General features: G+C 42.4%; 1 protein-coding gene across 5 annotated transcripts in view; it reads left to right on the top strand.

The window, feature by feature from the left end:
* The first annotated feature begins 2 nt into the window (after positions 1-2).
* Positions 3-18,577, top strand: part of SIAE (sialic acid acetylesterase) — a 36,616-nt gene continuing 18,041 nt past the window's right edge. The window contains exons 1-3 of one of the 5 annotated variants that reach the window (XM_065936458.1): positions 3-130; positions 4,519-4,680; positions 13,210-13,382. In XM_065936458.1, coding sequence (XP_065792530.1) covers positions 64-130; positions 4,519-4,680; positions 13,210-13,382 — 402 coding nt within the window. In that variant the 5' untranslated portion in view covers positions 3-63. Of the gene's footprint in view, positions 131-4,518; positions 4,681-13,206; positions 13,383-18,577 lie in introns of all 5 variants that reach the window. The other 4 variants (XM_065936457.1, XM_065936460.1, XM_065936459.1 and 1 more) reach the window with 4 other exon arrangements.

Genomic DNA, 18,577 nt, shown 5'->3' with positions numbered 1-18,577 from the left:
GGCCCCGCCCTCGCTGGCGTCCATGCCCCGAGGCCTGCGCGGCTGCGACGGCTTGTTGCCAACATGATTGCGTCGGAATTTGTCTTGGGTCTGGTGCTGCGGTTATTCCTGCAGGCCCACGTAAGTGCAGGTGAGGCGGCCGCGCTCGGCCCGACCCCTGCCCATCCGTCGGCCTGCGAGGACCGAGATTCCGCGTCCTCCGCAGGACCGCCCCCGGCGCCTGCTTCTCTAGGTCGGGAAAGGATCCCCTGGCAGGAACCGGGTTCTACGGCCCAGACCTAGGTTGCAGGTGTCTGCTTCCTCCACTCCCTTCCACCGCCCTTATGACGCCTCGCGTGGGGCGACGAGAGAGTTGGGTTTATCTCAGGAAGGGAGAACTAGGTGTCCCAGACCGAGGCTCTCAGGGTCTTTAAAGAACTGTGGGGGAACTCGAAGGGGAGGGGGCGAAGCTAGTTGGATAATATTTGGAAACGGGTGACTGAGTCATCCGAAACGTTTCAGTGCTGCCCCCTCAGTGGTACCGTTGGGGAGGGTTTGCCCCGGGCTGGATCCCTTGGGGGAATTAACTTTTACTAGTTTAAGTGGTGATGATGGCTAAGACAGACAGCCCCCTCACCAGCTCGGAGTATTTAAGACTCAGCTTTGATTCCTGCTCGCGGGCATTGATAGTGGGATAATAGCCGTTTTCTTGGGGAAGAGGATGACTCATTCATTTTGACTGTTGTGCTAGTCATATCGTGTCGTTTGACCCCGAGCTGGACGCTGGGTCACAGGAAAGAGAGTTTAAGTGGGAGAACAGACGGCGTGCAGAAAAAGGAGTGTTGCTCTATGTATGAATCCGCAAAGTACAGATGCAGACAAACTGCAGCTCACAAGTGGTTTTCGGGGTTTAACAGAGACATAAACTAGCACTCTGTATATCATTTTCTGATTCATCCCCACACAGTGACCTTTGAGTCCAATATATGAAGTGGGGAGAAGGGAAAGAGGGCCAGTATTAGTTTCTATGTTAAAGGCTGTTAACTTTAATATCAGTATTTTATTTATCTTTGCCTTTGGGTCATATTGTTACATAACCTTCATTAACAAGGACTTTTGTTTTTTTATTCATTGATGCTCTAGGTTTTCTTTCCTTGGTATTTGGTTACATATCCTGACTTCTTCAAATCATTCCCTCTCTTCGTTTATCATGTAATGTTTGAAATGTACATGGATATATGTAGCAGTGAAGCAATAAAATGAACACCCAAGGGCTTTACACACAGTTTAAGAGCTAGACTGTTGCAGTTTTATTGAGACTTCAAGGATATTCCTCCCCCAGGGAGCTACTAGTTCTTCACCAAAAGTAACCACTGCCCTCATGTTGTCAGTCGACTTTTAGTAACTACTTTTAACATCCCAGAACACTAATTCCTGTTTTTCTACTCTGACACCCAAGTGAAGAAGAAATTGAAGACCTAAAACAAAAAATTGAAATGTCAAGTGTCTTGTAGTTGACAAAAGCAATGACCAGTCCCACCACTTTACCGCCAGTATCTAACTGTGGCAGAGTAGTGCTTCCGGTAATCTTGGAAACAGGTGGCTTGAGGTCTTATCCTGTCCTGAACTACCTGTGTGATATGGGGCTAAAGAAGTTTAACATCTGTCATGTGTCTAGTTCTCTGCCTGCCATAGTTAAGCTCCCTCATAGAATGTAAGCTTCCTGCTGGCAAGGAATTTTGTCTGTCTCCATTCTCCCCATCCCCCGCCCCACATCTTTCCTTGTTGTATCCTCATTTCCTAAAATTGTGCCTGGCACATAGTGCATGCTAAGTCGCTTTAGTCGAGTCTGATTCTTTGCGATGTAGCCCGCCAGGCTCCTCTGTCCATGGGATTCTCCAGGAAAGAATGCTGGAGTGGGTTGCCATTTCCTTCTTCATGGCACATAGTTCAGTCGCTCAGTTGTGTCCAGTCTTTGCGACCCCATGAACCGCAGCACGCCAGGCCTCCTTGTCCATCACCAGCTCCCTGAGTCCACCCAAACCCATGTCCATTGAGTCAGTGATGCCATTCAACCATCTCATCCTCTGTCATCCCCTTCTCCTCCTACCCTGAATCTTTCCCAGCATCAGGGTCTTTTCAAATGAGTCAGCTCTTCGCATCAGGTGGCCAAAGTATTGGAGTTTCAGCCTCAACATCAGTCCTTCCAATGAACACCCAGGACTGATCTCCTTTAGGATGAACTGGTTGGATCTCCTTGCAGTCCAAGATACTCTCAAGAGTCTTCTCCAACACCACAGTTCAAAATTATCAATTCTTCGGCGCTCAGCTTTCTTTATAGTTCAACTCTCACATCCATACATGACCGCTGTATGGATCTAGCCTTGATTAGACAGACCTTTGTTGACAAAGTAATGTCTCTGCTTTTTAATATGTTATCTAGTTTGGTCATAACTTTCCATCCAAGGAGTAAGCTTCTTTTAATTTCATGGCTGCAGTCACCATCTGCAGTGATTTTGGAGCCCATAAAAATAAAGTCAGCAACTGTTTCCACTGTCTCCCATCTATTTGCCATGAAGTGAACATAGTGGGCAACTCTGAAATAAATAATATGCAAACTATTTTTAAAAATTACCTAATCTACTTGGGTCTCAGTCTGTTGATCAGTAAATAACATGATTCTACCCTAGGGTGTAAAAGATCCTTTCCATCTCTAAAATTCTGTAACTCAAAATAGAGTTGTGCACAAAGAGGTTCAATGAATATGTGTGGTCAAAAACAGACTAACCGAGGGGGTGGTGGAAGGTATTTTTCCCCAAAGTTTGAGAAGGTGGCTGCACACACCCAGAACCCCTCATTTGCATGGTCTCATGCCTGCAGCCAGCCCCCTCCAGTATTCTTGTCTGGGAAATTCTACGGACAGAGGAGCCTGCTGGGCTACAGTCCATGGGGTCACAGAAGAGTCTGACACGATTTACTGACTAAACAACACCTGCAGCAACCCGTTTTCTTCAATCCCTTCCCTACCCCATCCTCTTTCTGCTTAGCTCTTAGGCCTTGGGTTTTCAGGTTTTGTTCCATTTGAAGCACTTACCCAAGACTGGGCCTTCCCACGCATGCGCCTCTTCCCTTCCCTCCAGCAGGCTGCCAAAAGTGCTTATGCAATTCTAGACTGTTGTAGTCTCCACTTAGAGCATTTTGCTCCTGGTAGCTGTGCATCTTCAGCCCAGTGGATCTTCTGGATGATCTTTGATTGTCATGTAGATTTTCTGGTGGAGCAAACGCCTAAGAGAGAGCTGAGGATGTCTAGGGACTGGGCTGTTATTTGAAGTGCAGGACAAATAGGCCACCAAGTCTGTGTAGGAGACCCATTAGTGATGCTGCCCTGTTAAGTATAGCCTGGGGGGCTGTCATCATTTGGAGCTTCCGGGGAGAAAAAAAATGTCAACTTTGTTAGTTCTGATTCTCTTTCCTGTCTATCATTTTTGTTTAAAACACTTGGAAAAAAAAAATCTTAATTTTGTTAATTATTTTCTTTTAGGGGGTTTTGGTCTATTTTCTTCAGATAAAGTGGGATGTAAGTGAAAAAGTTTTTTTTTTTCCCTTCTCTTATTAAGTTTTGATGAGGAATTCACTGAGATAATTTGGATAGATACTTGTTATTAATAAAATACTTCGATATAGGCTGGAGGTTAAAAATAGGAATGATCTCGTTAAAGTGAATTCTTATTCAGCCTTGTTAGTGACTGTCTAGAATAGAATCCACAGTTTCAAGGGCTTTTTCTCTTTTCATATAATTTAGCTTGCAAAATGGGCGAATTGCAAGGAAAGACCTTTGGTTCAGACACTTTGACCTTCTGTCTCTCACTGACCTTGTTTTTTTGCATCTTAATTGATTTGAATTTACCTTAGAAGGAGTCAGACTTGTCACGTATACTCATAAAGGTTTATTTAGAATTTTCAGTGGGTTGTCAAAAAAACAATAAGGAGAGTTATTTGAGGGAAATTTACACTGAGAGAATGGAAGAGGGGAGATAAAGAGTAGAGAGAAAAGATTAAAAAGGGCTGTGATGGAGAGAGGCAGCCTCTTTATTCCAAGCTATGAGGAGTGGGAGTGGTAATGGAAAGTAGGGAAAGGAAGTGGTTTATTTTTCTCATAAATACCATCTGTGAGATGCATAAAAAGAGCGTGTTTGGTGATTTTGGGGGGAGGGAGTCAAGCGTTAGAGCCAGGCCTGAGAGCAAAGGATCTTGAGGAGCTTTGAAGGGGAGGAGGCACGTGTTAAATGGGTTGCCCCAGGCTCTTTGAATTTTCCTTACTGGTCATCTTATTCTGTGATGCATACTGCTGGAAAACTGTCCTTGTCATGCTGCTTACCTAATTAGGAGGAATAAGATCTGGTTTTAGAAAATTGAAAGGACAGGGTAACTTGGAATTCTCACGTATTAAGACTGCGTGTTCCTCGCTGTTTCACCACATTCAATCTGGCACTGAATCTTTCCAGTGATGCTCTTCTAAATGTTTGCTGAATTTTTCAGATGTTGGTTTTCGCTTTGCTTCGTACATTGACGACTACATGGTGCTGCAGAAGGAGCCTGCAGGGGCAGTGATCTGGGGTTATGGCGCACCCAGAGCCACAGTGACGGTGACGCTGTGCCGGGATCAGGAACCCATCATGAAGAAAGTGACCAGCGTGAAAGGTAAGATAGGTCAGCCTCTGTTCAGCTTTGTCTTCTTCTGCCACCTGCTGGATGATGTGAAAATGAATGCTAATAGTCCAGCTCAGGTTATCCATCCATCATCCATCCAAGTCACTTGACATTTGAACTGAATCATGTGTAAAGGAGAGGTCGTCATAGAGAGGGTTAAGAACCTAAGCCCTGGGATTCACCGTTCCCATTCAGATCCTAACTGTTTTCTTAATGTCTATATGCGCTTGGACATTTTATTTAACATTTCTGCGTCACAATTTCTTTATTTTAAAACAGTGATAAAAAATAATATTTAGAGTTATTTTGAAGTTTAAATGAATTAACACATATCAAGTACTTTGAACAGTGCCTGGTGCATAAGTACTGAATAAGTGTTAGCTGTTGTTATTTCTGGGCTTCCCACTGGCTCAGTGGTAAAGAATCTGCCTGCCACTGCAAGAGATGCAGGTTCGATCCTTGGGTCAAGAAGATCCCCAGAGAAGGAAATGGCAACCCGCTTCTGTATCCTTGCCTAGGTTATCCTATGCACAGAGGAGCCTGGCAGGCTACAGTCCATGAGGTCACAAAGAGTCAGACATGACCTAGTGACTAAACAGCAACAACATTGTTATTGCTGTCATTATTATTATCATGTTATTTAGTCAGTCACTCAGGTATTTACTGAGTCACTACTGGGTGTCAGATACAGGGTTAGGTATTGGTTATCCAGTGATGAGCAAAACAGAAAAGCTTGGAGGTTAGGGGAGGAAACAGAAAAATAATAATCAATTACAGTGAGGCGTGATTCCACAGTGGGGAAGTATAGAGTGCTGTGGGAGTGCTTAGGAGGGATAGTAAACTTTAACTATCCAGGGTCAAGAAGATCCCCTAGAGAAGGAAACAGCAATCCACTCCAGTATTCTTGATTGGAGAATCCCATGGATAGAGGAGCTTGGCAGGCTACAGTCCATGGGATCGCAAGAGTTGCATGTGACTTAGTGACTAAACCACCACCACCACCAAGGCTTGTTTCGAAAGATGAGCAGGGCAAGCCAAATAGAGGGAACAAACCTAGGCAGAAGCATGGAGATGTGAGTGAGCCTGGGTTACTGGAGGCGGGACAGGCAGGTTTGTTTGTCTGGACCACTAGGGTGTGTGACTGATGGTGGATGGCAGGAGATAAGGCTGAAAATGTAGGGAGGTTTGTTTGTCATTGCCAGGGAGTATATATGCTACTTTGGATAGATGGCTTTTAAGCAGCAAAAGAACACAACCAGATCTGTATTTTCGAAAGATTACTCTGGCCCCACTGGGGAAGAAGAATTGGAGATGGATGAAATGAGAGGTAGGTTAGTAGGCTATTATGATATTCAGGCAATAGACAGGGAAGGCCTGACCCCAAATAGTGACTGTGAGGATATTCAACAAGGAGAGAATTAGCAGTTAGCAGACTTCATGAGCAGAGAGGTCATACAGAGGAGTCTCTGCCTCGAAGAGATAAGGATGCATTACGTAGTGTGCGGAGGAGCTCGAAGTTCCGGGATGCAGGAAGGTGGGCTCAGGGCTGGGTCAAGTAGAGAGCTGGTTTATTTCACCTTAGCTGGAGGTCTCTATACAGCTCTGGGATGTTGAGGCAAGAGTCAGACAGGTGAGGAGGCTTCTCTGGGGCAGGTGGTGTTAATGTGGAGGTTGGTGGCTTGAGAAGAGACTTGAATATACATGTGACAGCGAAGCTTGGAAATTTTATTGGCCCCTGAAAACAAAGATCACCTGATTAGCTTTGTCAATGTACAGGACCAATATTCAATCCAGAGTGATGCAGACGCTGGTGCAGACTTTTAATAATTCATTTCCAGGGCCTTCCCTGGTGGCTCTGATAAAGAATTGCCTGTCGATGCAGGAGACACGGGTTCAATCCCTGAGCAGAGGAGATCCCACATGTGATGGAGCAGCTAAGCCTGCACACCACAACTCTTGAGCCTGTGCCCTAGAGCCTGCGCTCTGCAGCAAGAGAAGCCACCACAATGAGAAGCCCACGCACTGCAGCTGGAGAGTAGCCCCCATTTGTCACAACTAGAGAAAGCCCTCACAGCAACGAAGACACAGGACAGCCAAAAATAAAAAAATAATTCATTTCTTTCAGCAAACATAAAAAGAGTATGTACTAAGTACTAGGCATAGATGCAAGGTAAGTGCTTCTGGTTCTTGGGTTTTAACCAGGCTTTTAAGCAGAAGAAGCTTTATTAGGTGAAATTCAGAGAGCTGAAAGGGAAACTTAAGCTGATTGAGGAGGTGCTCTCTGTTAGATGTAAATGCTATTGGTGACTTGTAGGATCAACTGAAAATAAGAATTTGGGAGACTAGTAGTGTTTTCTTTTTCTGTTGTGTCATCTCAGAAATAAGCAACGTGGAGGACAGGTAGTGGTACTCTCAGTACAATGACCTTGACTTAAAGATCTAAAGTATTGATGTAGCTTAATTAAGTTTTGGCTTCCCAGGTGCTTCAGTGGTAAAGAATCCGCCTGCCAGTACAGGAGATGCAGGAGATGCAGGTTTGATCCCTGGGTCAGGATTATTTTTAATTAATTTTAATTATTTACTCTTTAAAAAAATTATTTAAATTTTTTTGACCATGCCCCACAGCACTGTGGGATCTTAGTTCCCCAACCAGGGACTGAACCTGCGCACCCCCTAACCCCCCTGCCCCCACATTGGAAGCACAGAGTCTTAACTGCTGTACCACCAGGGATGTCCCAAGAATTGATGCAGTTTAAAAATAAGAAATAGGATTTCTTTGGTGCTAATAATTAACATTACCAATTAATACTTAGGAGACAGAGATTGCACACTACTGTAGAAACAGGGAAAGCACATGATGTGTAGCATTTCAGTCTTAAAAATGTTCTTATGCATTATTTTTAGTTTTTTTACCCATTCATGGCTGCTGTAGGACCAATATTTGGAGTGGCCAGAGACAACACAGGAGAGTAGGTGGTAACAAGAAGAAATAAAAGCTGATAATTAGGAGATGAGCCCCTCTCCTTCTTTAGTGAACCTGTTCACTTATCTTGAGTTCAATTCTGTAAATGTCAACTAAGGGCTTATTATTTATAATAAGCTGGAAACCCTAGAGAATACAAAGAAAAATGTAAGTAGTGTCCAGCCTCCAGGAACTCACTTGCTCATGCCATCCTTTCCTTTCCCATTTAGCAGTTTAGGTTCAGCTTCAATTGCATCCCTGGAAAGTGATGCATCATTTGGAGTTTGGATGTATAGCAGCAACTGAAGGGAACCAAGTGATTCATGGACTATTGATGAGAATTTCACAGAAAAAGAGATTGTTGTTATTGATGGGGTCGGGAAGAGGGTAGCTCTATTTGTTAGGCTCTCCACACTGGCATGGTAGAAAAGAAAGGTATGATAGTTTATACAGATCCATAAAATAACTTCAGTGGACAGATTGCTCTGTCCTGCCCATGAAGCAACATGGATAAAGTGTTATTTGGGATAAAAAAGTTAGACATGTAGGAAATTTCACTGGGCAGTGAAGAAAATGTGTCTCAAAGGAGATGCTGTGGGGCATTTTGAAGGGTTGACTTCTGTTTAGATTCTGATGACGACCCTGGGATTTTCTGCCAGATGACCTCATTTGGCCATTCTGTCCATCTCGTTAATATTTAACTTACTACCTATAATCCCCTAAGTGCCCACAGCAAAGCGGAATTTAATGACATAAAGGGTTTTGTCCAGTAGACTGACACTTGAGCTTTGGGGAAATTGAGACCTGAGGGATGGTTGGGAATATGGGAAGGTTCTGGGCCTGTTTGAGGTATGTCGTCAGGTGACGCATAATGCTTCTTTCAGACACAAGGAGTAAACTTGGGGCAAAGAGTCTGTATCCTCTCACTTGGACACATGTGGGGGATGTACCTGCAGATGATAAAATGAAGGTGTATCTGCTTGAATTTGTCATCATGATTGAGGTAAAACAGAAAAACACAAAAATCCTAAACCTCTTAGAAAGTCAGAAATCTCCTGCACTAGTTTTCTGCGTCACATAGTAAGTTACCGCAAACTTAGGTACTTAAAACAACGTGCTTTTACTATCTCTGTAGATCTGAAACTTGGCCATCGTTTAGCTGGGTTCTCTACTCAAGAGTTTCAGAAGGTTGAAATCAAGGTGCTGGCTAGACCGAGTTCTCATCTGGAGGCTCGACTAGGGAATGATTAACTTCCAGGCTCCGTCAGGTTGCTGGCAGAGTCCTGTCCTTGTGCCTGTAGAATTCATGGCCCCATCTCTGAAGCTTCACATCTCTGACCTCTAGACCCTACTTAAAGGGCTCACCTTCTTTAGGTCAGGCCCACCCAGGACAATCTCCCTTTGAGTTAACTTCAAGGCAACTGATGAGGGATTTTTCATTATACCTGTAAACCCCCTTCATCCTTTCCAGGTAACATAACCTAATTATGAGGATGGCATCTAATCCCCTCTGCCATTTTCTGTTGATTAGAAGCAAATCATGAATTCTACCAGCACTTGAGGAACTCTGCAAGGGTGTGACTTATTGGGGGTCATCTTTGGCTGTGTCTGCCGTAGCAGGCTATAGGTTAAGCAACTTACAGGAACAGTTTTATTGATAGAAAAATATTTAAGCTTTTTTTTTTTTTTTTTCATTCATGGTGGCGGTAGAGGTGAACTTTATACAGAATAATGCAGGTCTGGAAGGGGTAGTTTGGGCAGTAAGGCCTCCTTTACCCCCAGGTCACTTCCACAAACCAGTGAGCCTGTCTTCGGTTGGTGGGGTGCCAGGATTCTATGGGGGAACAGTGACTGGGGGCTTCTTCCTGATCTAGGTTTTTCCTCTTGGAAAGGAAAGAGTTGTTGGATAATTTTCCTTTTTCTCTTCTCAGCTGCTGAGATTTGGCACAATAACCTGAAAAATAATTAACATCCGATGTGAATGGCAAAGAGGAAAAAAGCAAGATGTGCTTTATGACTAATCATGTCTCTAGACCCATTATTTTCATTTTTTTTTTTCCTTTGATTTGTTGATTCTTCCCATTTTGAGGTGGGGGCTGGTCTGGGGGATGGAGAAAACATGGAGAGAGTTCTTTTCTTATGCCCGTGGCTGGAAAATGAAGAGAAGAGGGACAGTGAGAAGTGGGCCACCAGATATGCTAGTGGTTGGGCAGGAAAACACAGAACCCCTGTCAGTTTGCATGGCTTTCTTGTGAGTATAACCTGGCACTGGAGTTTGCTCTCTGCCCTTACTTGGTGATGCTCCTGGCACATGGTGGGCACAATGAAGGAAGGATATGTATCCTCCTGGATGGAAGAAGAAAGAATGGAGGAAGCAGATGTTTGATTGCAGGAAAAATGAGCATTTATGGAAACCCAGGCCTGGATTGGTAAGAGATATTACAAGACGGCAAGTGATGGGGGCCTAGAGGAAGGACCCAGAACAGCTGTTGCTCAGAAAGCCCATTGGGGTCAGAAAACGCCGGCTGAATAGTGAGCTTCAACTCTTGGTGGTCGGTCACTCAGTTTTATCACTTGGACTCAACTTAATGGACTTGGTGGGTCAGTGGTTTCTGAAATCTACAACTGGACTTCACTGGCCTATGGTCAGCTCCACTTTAAACAGCCAGTCCTAAATGGATGGGCCAAGGCCGAATCAGCTCCTTGTGGACCATCCCACCCTTGCTTTCAGTCGAAGAAACAGTCTTCACAAGGGCTTCTCTCCTTTGTATACACTTTGTTGTTCAGGCGCTAAGTCATGTCTGACTCTGTGACCCCATGGACTGCAGCATCCCAGACTTCCCCGTCCTTCACCATCTCCCAGAGTTTGCTCAAACTCATGTCCATTGAGCCAGTGATGTCATCCAACCATCTCATCTTCTGTCTCCCCCTTCTTCTCCTGCCTTCAGTATTTCCCAGCATCAGGGTCTTTTCCAGTGTGTCAGTTCTTGGCATCAGGTGGCCAAAGCGTTGGAGCTTCAGCTTCAGCATCAGTCTTTCCAGTGAATATTCAGGGTTAATTTCCTTTAAGATTGACCGGTTTGATCTCCTTGAAGTGCAAGGGACTCTCATGAGTCTTCTCCCGCCCATGGAGGTAAATCTGCATTGTTTTAAACTGATTGTTTCTGAGTTAGTTTGACCATTAATAGCCTCTTTGTGCTGGAGCTGGTTTTTCCTGCCTTGTGTGGCTGTTAACTTTACCTGACCCTCATTGTGTCGGAGTTTTTCTTTTATGAAGCGGAAGAGGAAAGAGCTAGAAACTAGAAGAACTTGGGGACTAGAACAGAAGGAAGTTCTCAAGGTCTGTGAGGAAGTTGAGAGGTTTCCTAGGGGGAGTGGTTTGGAGGACAAGGCGCAGATCTGGATGCCTGGTTCTCTTCAGACACTCTGGGCTCTAGCGGGAGTGCCTCCTCTGGCTGAGATAGCAGGGTGGTGCTGTGCTTTGCCCAGCTTCCTCCCCCTTTCCTTTTTTGCCTTTTTATTGCTGGGCAGCAGAGCTTTCCAGAAGCTCTGGTGAAGGTGGTTTTCCGCACCAGCCATATTGCATGGATGGAGACTAACAGCAAACACCTAATTAATAGCAGTGACTCAGAATAGCATGTACCGTAGTAGAAGGCTCGAAAAATAGCCCTGTCCTAGGTTTTCCTGGGATTGACCGCATTATCACAAATGAGTAACGTTGATGGCAGGAGGACAGAGCTCCGATAAGAAGCCTGGGAAGACCTTGGCAAGGCTGTGGTTGGGACAGATTGGAGAGTCTGCCTGCTCAGACGAGAGCGCCATACGGATCACCTCACACCTGTGCCGCGTGCAATCTGTGCTCGCTGCCCACTGTTTCCAAAACAGAGGTTTTTGTGCTTTAGATGCATTCTACATTTAATGTGTTGATGTCTGTGGCTATTGGCGGTGTAAAAACAATAGCAGACATTCAGTCCTGGGCTCAGTTGACCTCTCACGGGTTGGATTGGCAGACTCAGTCGGCTCTGCTTCTAAGAGAGGTGACCGTGAGCCCTTTCACTGTTGCCTAAGGGTTTTGGATATTTCTCCCAGGCTCTGAGTAATCCTTTACCCATCTCCTGCCATGTGTCTGGACTTCTCCCTTTAGCTGTTACTGACTAGGAGGACCTTAGCTTGTGGTACAGAGTAGGCACTTGGCTAGTATTTTTGTTTTGTAGTATTTTTATAATTGATATTTTTTTCTGGTTGGTACAATAACCTCGGCTTCCCAGGTGGCTCAGATGGTAAAGAATCCTCCTGCCAAGCAGGAGACGTGGGTTCAATCCCTGGATCAGGAAGATACCCTGAGAAGGAATGGCATGAGAAGGAATGACGACCCACTCCAGTATCCTTGCCTGGAGGATTCCATGGACATAGGAGCCTGGCAGGTCCATGCGGTCACAAAAGAGTCGGACATGACTTAGTGGACTCAACAACAACAACAATAACCTTAGGATGCCTCATTTGCAGTTCTTGCCATTCTTTCCCTTTGAATTGACATTGATCTCAAGGGCACAAATTATCAATCAGTCCATATTCTTCAACATTATGCCAAGAATATTTCTTTTAAAATGATCATCTCTCTATTTTATCTGTTTTCTCCTTCCACTTCTTCAACTTTGTTCGTGTGGTTTGGTTCTCCTAGGCATAATTTTGCCACTTGGAAGATATTCTTCCTAAGTTTCTGAGTATGATGTTGGCAGTGGTGGTGGTATGAGTGGGTGAGAGGTGGGAAGGTGGTAGGGGGGTGGTTCCTAAGGAATATGCTATGAATTTCTGAAATAGGGCCTTGGATGGCTTTTCATCTCCTTAATTGAGTCTGAAAACATTAAGGCTGGTAAATAACTCTGTGAAAATAATTAATTGGGCATGTACAAATATCTTCTTCAAAGAGAGATGCATTTATTTGCCTCCTACTACTTCTTTGTGTCAGTTTATCCACTCACCTGTTTAACTATAGATAGAGGAGCCCAGAACCACTGGTGTTTTTAATCCCCAAGACCAACATGCGGAGGAGGTGGGGGTATTGATGACAAGGATGGTACCATCAAGTAAGTTTCAGATGATGAGTGGTTTTCTCTAACCTGTGCTCACATTTGATTGGATAGTTACAGGTTAGTTTGGGGCACTGTAAATCTATTAGATTATGATTATGTTGATTTTGACAGTTCGATGGTATAGTAAGAATTTCCATCTTGCGTTTTTGTATTAAACTCCCTTGCATTTAATATCTGTATTTTTGTCTGTCCTCACTTAGGATTATAACTTAGCGATTTATTTTTCTTATAAATGCTTCAGTTAAAAGTAAGGAGGGATTGGTACAGATTAAAGAGAGCCACGCTGCTGCTTTTGTTATTTCTGTTGACATGTCTAAAATTTGGCTGGTTTTCATAGCTTTGGATCCAGTTCATCACAGAAGAGGGGAATTGCCACAAATAAGTCTGATGCATGACTCTGGGCTTCAGTTTCATTTTGGTGGATTGGTTCATTAATTCCTTGGAGCCTTGTTATTATTTCAGCAGATTCTAACACCTGGACGGTGGTACTGGATCCCATGAAGCCTGGTGGACCTTATGAAGTGATCGCACAGCAGACTCTTGGGAGGATAAACTTCACTCAGAGAGTTCATGATGTCTTGTTTGGAGACGTCTGGCTTTGCAGTGGGCAAAGTAACATGAAGATGACAGTTTTACAGGTAATTTTCAAAGTCTCAGTGATAATAATGTTGATGATGAAGAAGAAAAAGAAGGAAGAGGAAAGGGGTGAGGAGGAGAAGGAGGTAGAAGCCAAGATCTGTTCTAAGTGCTTTCTCTGCATATGCTAATTAATTCAGTTTAACAACTTTGTAGGGTGAATACTTATAAGACATGCATATCTCACAGATGAGGACTCTGGCCCAGCTGAGGTTAGGCTCCTGCCTAAGGTCACAGCGTAACTGTGGAGCCAGGATGTGAATGTGACCCCAGATCTGGCTCTGTTAGTCACGGCCAGTATGCTGTCAGTGTGAGGGGCGCTACTTTCTCACCTTCCTGGGCTAAAGGCAGAAGCTAGACAGTATCTGATGGTAACAGAGATTTAATAGCAAATCGAGGGCCATGTAGCTTACTCTTCTTTTTGAATGGTCTTAGAAGATGAGCTTCTGGAGACAACCTACGAGATCAAAACAATTAGATTTTGTTTTGATGCTGAGCGGCTAACACACTCTGTCTTTTGTTGCCATGGAGATTTAAAAATTGAGACTAAATGTTGGCTTTGCCTCTTACTAGTTGTATGGCTTAGAGCAAATCACTTGGTGTTTATGAAACTTTGCTTTTAAAACATGTTTTTAAAAACTGTGGTTAAAATGAATATAACATAATGTTTATCATTTTAACTGTTGGTAAGTGTACAGTTCAGCAGCATGAAATATATTCACAATGCTTTGTGTACGCAGTCACCACTATCTGTCCCCAGAACTTTATCATCCATCTCTAATGTTTACTTCGTAACCATTAAACAATAAATCCCCCTTTCTCCTTCCTCCTGCCACTGGTAACCTCTGTCTTGCTTTCTCTCTCTGAATTTGCCTCTTCTCGGTACCTCCTAGAAGTGGAATCATACAATAGTTGTTCTTCTGTATCTGACTTATCTTTCTAAGGATCATGCTTTCAAGGTCCATGCATGTAGTATATATCAAACTTTTGTCCCTTTTTATGGCTGAATTGTATTCCATTGTATAGACCACATTTTGTTTATCCATTCACCTGTGGATGAACACCTGGGTAGTTTCCACCTTTTGGCTATTGTGAGCGATGTTCATAGCAATATTAAATCAATGCTATGAACATTGATTTACAGATAATCTGTTTCAGTTCCTGCTTTCAGTTCTTTTGGATATATGCCTATGAGTGGAATTGCTGGGTTAGTTCTATATTTAACTTTTGAGGACCCGTCGAACCATTTTCCACAGTGGCTGTACCATTTTACATTCCTACTAGCAATACACAAAGGTTCTAATTGCACTGCATCCTCACTGACAGGTATTAGTTTCCATTCTGATTATAGCCACATTAGTAGGTAAGAAATGGTATCCTAATATGGTTTTGATTTGCATTTCTCTAACTACTAGTGATGTTGAGCATTACTTCATGTACTTATTAGCCATTTGTATGTCTTATTTGGAAAAATGTTTATTTAGCCCTTTTGCCCATTTTTGAATTGGGTTGCTTTTTGTTAAATTGTAGCAATTATTTATATCTTTTAGGTATTACTTGCTTGTCAGATGCATGATTTGTAAACATTTTGTCTCATTCTCTGGTTTGTCATTTCATTTTTTGAGGGTGTCCTTTGATACATAAAAGTTCTCAATTTTTATGAAGATCAGTTTATCTGTGTTTTCTTTTGTTGTTGTTTATGCTTTTGGTATCATCTTCTTGATACTGTTGCCAAGTCAAGTGGCATGAAGATTTTTCCAGTGTTTCTTCTGAGAATATTTTAGTTTTAACTCTTAAGTTTAGGTCTTTGAGTCTTTTTTTATCACTTTTTTATATATAGTGTAAGGTGAGGGTCTAACTTCAATCTTTTGCTAGTGGATATCCAGTTCTCCCAGCACCAATTGTTGAAAAGACAGTTCTTCCCCTACTGAATGATTTTGGCACTTTTTTTCGGAAATTCATTTGGCTGTGTATATGAGGATTTATTTCTTGGCTTTTTAGTTTATTCCGTTGGTCTATATATCTCTCCTTATGGCAGTACCATACTGGTTAAATTACTGTAGCTTTGTAGTACGTTTCAAAGTTGGGACATGTAAGTCTCCTCCAAGAATTTCTTTTGTTAGTGTCAATTTTTCTCTGTTTTAGTCTTGGCCTTGTAGATTAATTTTTTCTTCAATTTTGAAAACTAGCATTTTTTTCTCCCTTATTGTAGCTATAGAGAGGTTTCACTAGGCTCTGTTTAAGTCTGATAGAAGGTCAGGAGGAAGAGCACTGTAGGGGCTCCCAGGTAGGGATGGGCATACTCAGTAAACAGGAAACCAAGTGCAAACAGGGGGAATGCCAGCCTGTCGAAATGTTGTCAGTGAGGAAACTCAACTTGAAGTGTTCCTACCTCCATTGCTATTAGAACAGTGAGTGAGTCTGACACGTAATGAGTGAGTCTCTTAAGTGAAGCAGGATAAAGAGGACATCAAAAGGGCTTCCCTGGTGGTCCAGTGGTTGAGGATCTGCTGCTGATGCAGGGGCCGTGAGTTCGATCCCTGGTCTGGGAAGATCCCACATGCTGTGGAGCAGCTAAGCCCGTGAGCCACAACAATTGAGCTTATACTCTAGGTCTCAAGAGCCTCAACTGACTTTAGCCACTTGCCCTAAAGCCCATTCTCAAGAGAGGCCACCACAGTGATAAGCCCACACACCACATACACGCTACTAGAGATTAGTCCCTGCTCTCCACAACTAGAGAAAGCCCGTGCACAGCAATGAAGACCCAGTGCAGCCAAACATAAATTAAAAAAAACAATTTTTAAAGAAAAGGACATTGAAAAAGTCATCAAGGAAGCAAGCTTCTTTATTGTTTACTGGTACTCTAGCAAAGCAAGAGTGATAGAACAGAAGCCTTGGGGCTCTGAGATTTCTTTCTGGAAACAACTCTGCTTTCTGATTGAACACAAAAACAGTCTAGAATAAAGGGAGTGGATTTCTGTATAGAGTGGGATGGGGTTTTTGCTTTGGGGCCTCAGAATTGTCCTTCCTTTGTTTAGTGCAAGCTATCTGATTTAAAAATAAAAGTAAGGGAAACCATTGCTGTTTCATTTATGTTAGGATCAGGGCTGGACAGTAGCGAGTTCATAGTTATATTTAAAGTTTATCAGCTTAAAACACTGCTGAGAGATTAGAAAATATTTTTTTTACTCACTTTCAGACCTCCAGAGAAATTCATGTGAATTAAGTCCTTTGACACATTTGAAGTTAGGGTTGATTTTCTTTGCTTGTCTTTATTATCTGATTTTTCTATAATGAGCATGAAAAAATTGTAATTTTTAAGACAAAGTTATAAAAACAAGAAACTGATATTCACTTAACTGATAGCTTAAATATATATCAAAGGCTTAATTTACAATAAAGAGGCACATTATATAAATAAGAATCTTAGGAATAAACAGTTTAATTTGCATTAGGGATCAGAACTAATATGTTTATACTTTGACTTGTACTTATATTTGTTTCCATTAATAGGTTAAGATCTTGAAAAGATTATTATCTTCCCTAGTAGCTCTTTCTCTATAACTCAGTTCCTCAAGTTGATTTTTATTCTCTTGCTTTTTTTTCATTATCTACTTCTTCATTTTTGAGGGATATTTAAGTTTGAGTTTTAAAAAAACTCTACAACTAGACTATGATCTCAATTAATCTTTTAAAAAAATGTGCAAAATTGAGCCCTTACACATATTTAAGATCTCTTGTTTTGCTTCTGTAGCTTCTGCCCCTTCTGGCTTCATTTTTAAAAAAAACCAGTTAATAATTAATGCTTTTAAAAATATTCTACTTTGGACATATCTATTTCCTTTCATTATTAGTTTTCTAATTTAAAAATCTAAATTCTTGCATTTATGTCTTCCTAACCAATATTTTACTTAGTCTTGCTTTCTACCCTGCTTAAATATATGGAAACCTTTTTAGTTTAAATGTTTATTAAATTGGACTTAACTGGACTCCATTTTAAGATCAGCGAATAGAAGCAAAATTAAAGTTTCATCTCTTGATAGAAAGCATGGTTTTATGTAGAAGTGGGATTGCTGTTAACTCATTAAGGAAAACAGTATTTTCCTTAATGCTTTAATTGCAGTTCCCTGTTTGCACAGAGAGGCATGGACCAGATCTGTTTGTATCTGCACAGTCAGGTTCTCAACTGCACGCTGTGCCAGGGGATCTCATCCCATTTTCTGTCAAGCTAAGTCACAGTTTGATTGTTAAGACTGAACACATTTTTTCTGCCTGGAATTTACTCTTAAGCATCTTCTATATCAAACTAAGGCTACAAGCTCTGAGATACAGGAAAATAGAAAAAAGATTCCATCTGAAAAAGCCAAGTGTTAATTTTGTTTGTTTTAAAATCACGCACTTAGTCTGCAAGACAGCATTTTAGGTGCTGACAGTACCAAAAGCCAAATTTTCTAGTCTCTTAACACTCTGTAGAACTTTGTTTTTGGATCATAAAGATGCTTGACATGACTCCTCCTTTATGCATTTTCCTCCCTTCCCCTGAAGACTCCCAACACACACGCGTGCACACACACACACACACACACACACACACACAGTGCCTCTCTCTTTCCCCTTCTCTCCCTCCATGTGACATTTCTGGGGAGACAAAATTTCCAGTATAACCAACCACTCTTCACAGTCAAATGAAGGAAATGGCAGATTGTGTGCCCATCTTGTTGTTAGGGTAAAGTGGAATTTTAAAATCGAGTGTTATTTATAACACCGAGTGAGATGTTTATAAATGGAGGAAAGTCTAAATGCTCATCTGTCACCTTCTAAGTCAGGGTACATCTTAAGACTTGGCTATTTCTAGTTAGGCTCAGAGGAAGATGGCCAGTGTTCGATGGGAAACCCGGTTTTCCATATCTCAGCAGTCCCCACATTCCTGCTCTACAAATTGGGAAATTAAAATCCAGAAGAGAAGGGCTGGTGCCATAGTACAATGAAAGATTCCCAGGAGGTATGATGACTGGCTTATTTATAGTTATTCTCTCATCTTTAAATCTGCCGTGTTGTAATGTGGTAGAAGGTAAGGTGGCGCTTCTCTGGTGGCTTCATGGTAAAGAACCCGCCTGCCAAGTAGGAGACACGGATTCAGTCCCTAGGTCGGAAGGATCTCCTGGAGAAGGGAGCAACCCACTCCAGTGTTCCT

Source organism: Muntiacus reevesi, chromosome 5 (assembly GCF_963930625.1).
Source record: "Muntiacus reevesi chromosome 5, mMunRee1.1, whole genome shotgun sequence".
Lineage (NCBI taxonomy): Eukaryota > Metazoa > Chordata > Mammalia > Artiodactyla > Cervidae > Muntiacus > Muntiacus reevesi.
This window is presented reverse-complemented; position numbering and strand designations above follow the sequence as displayed.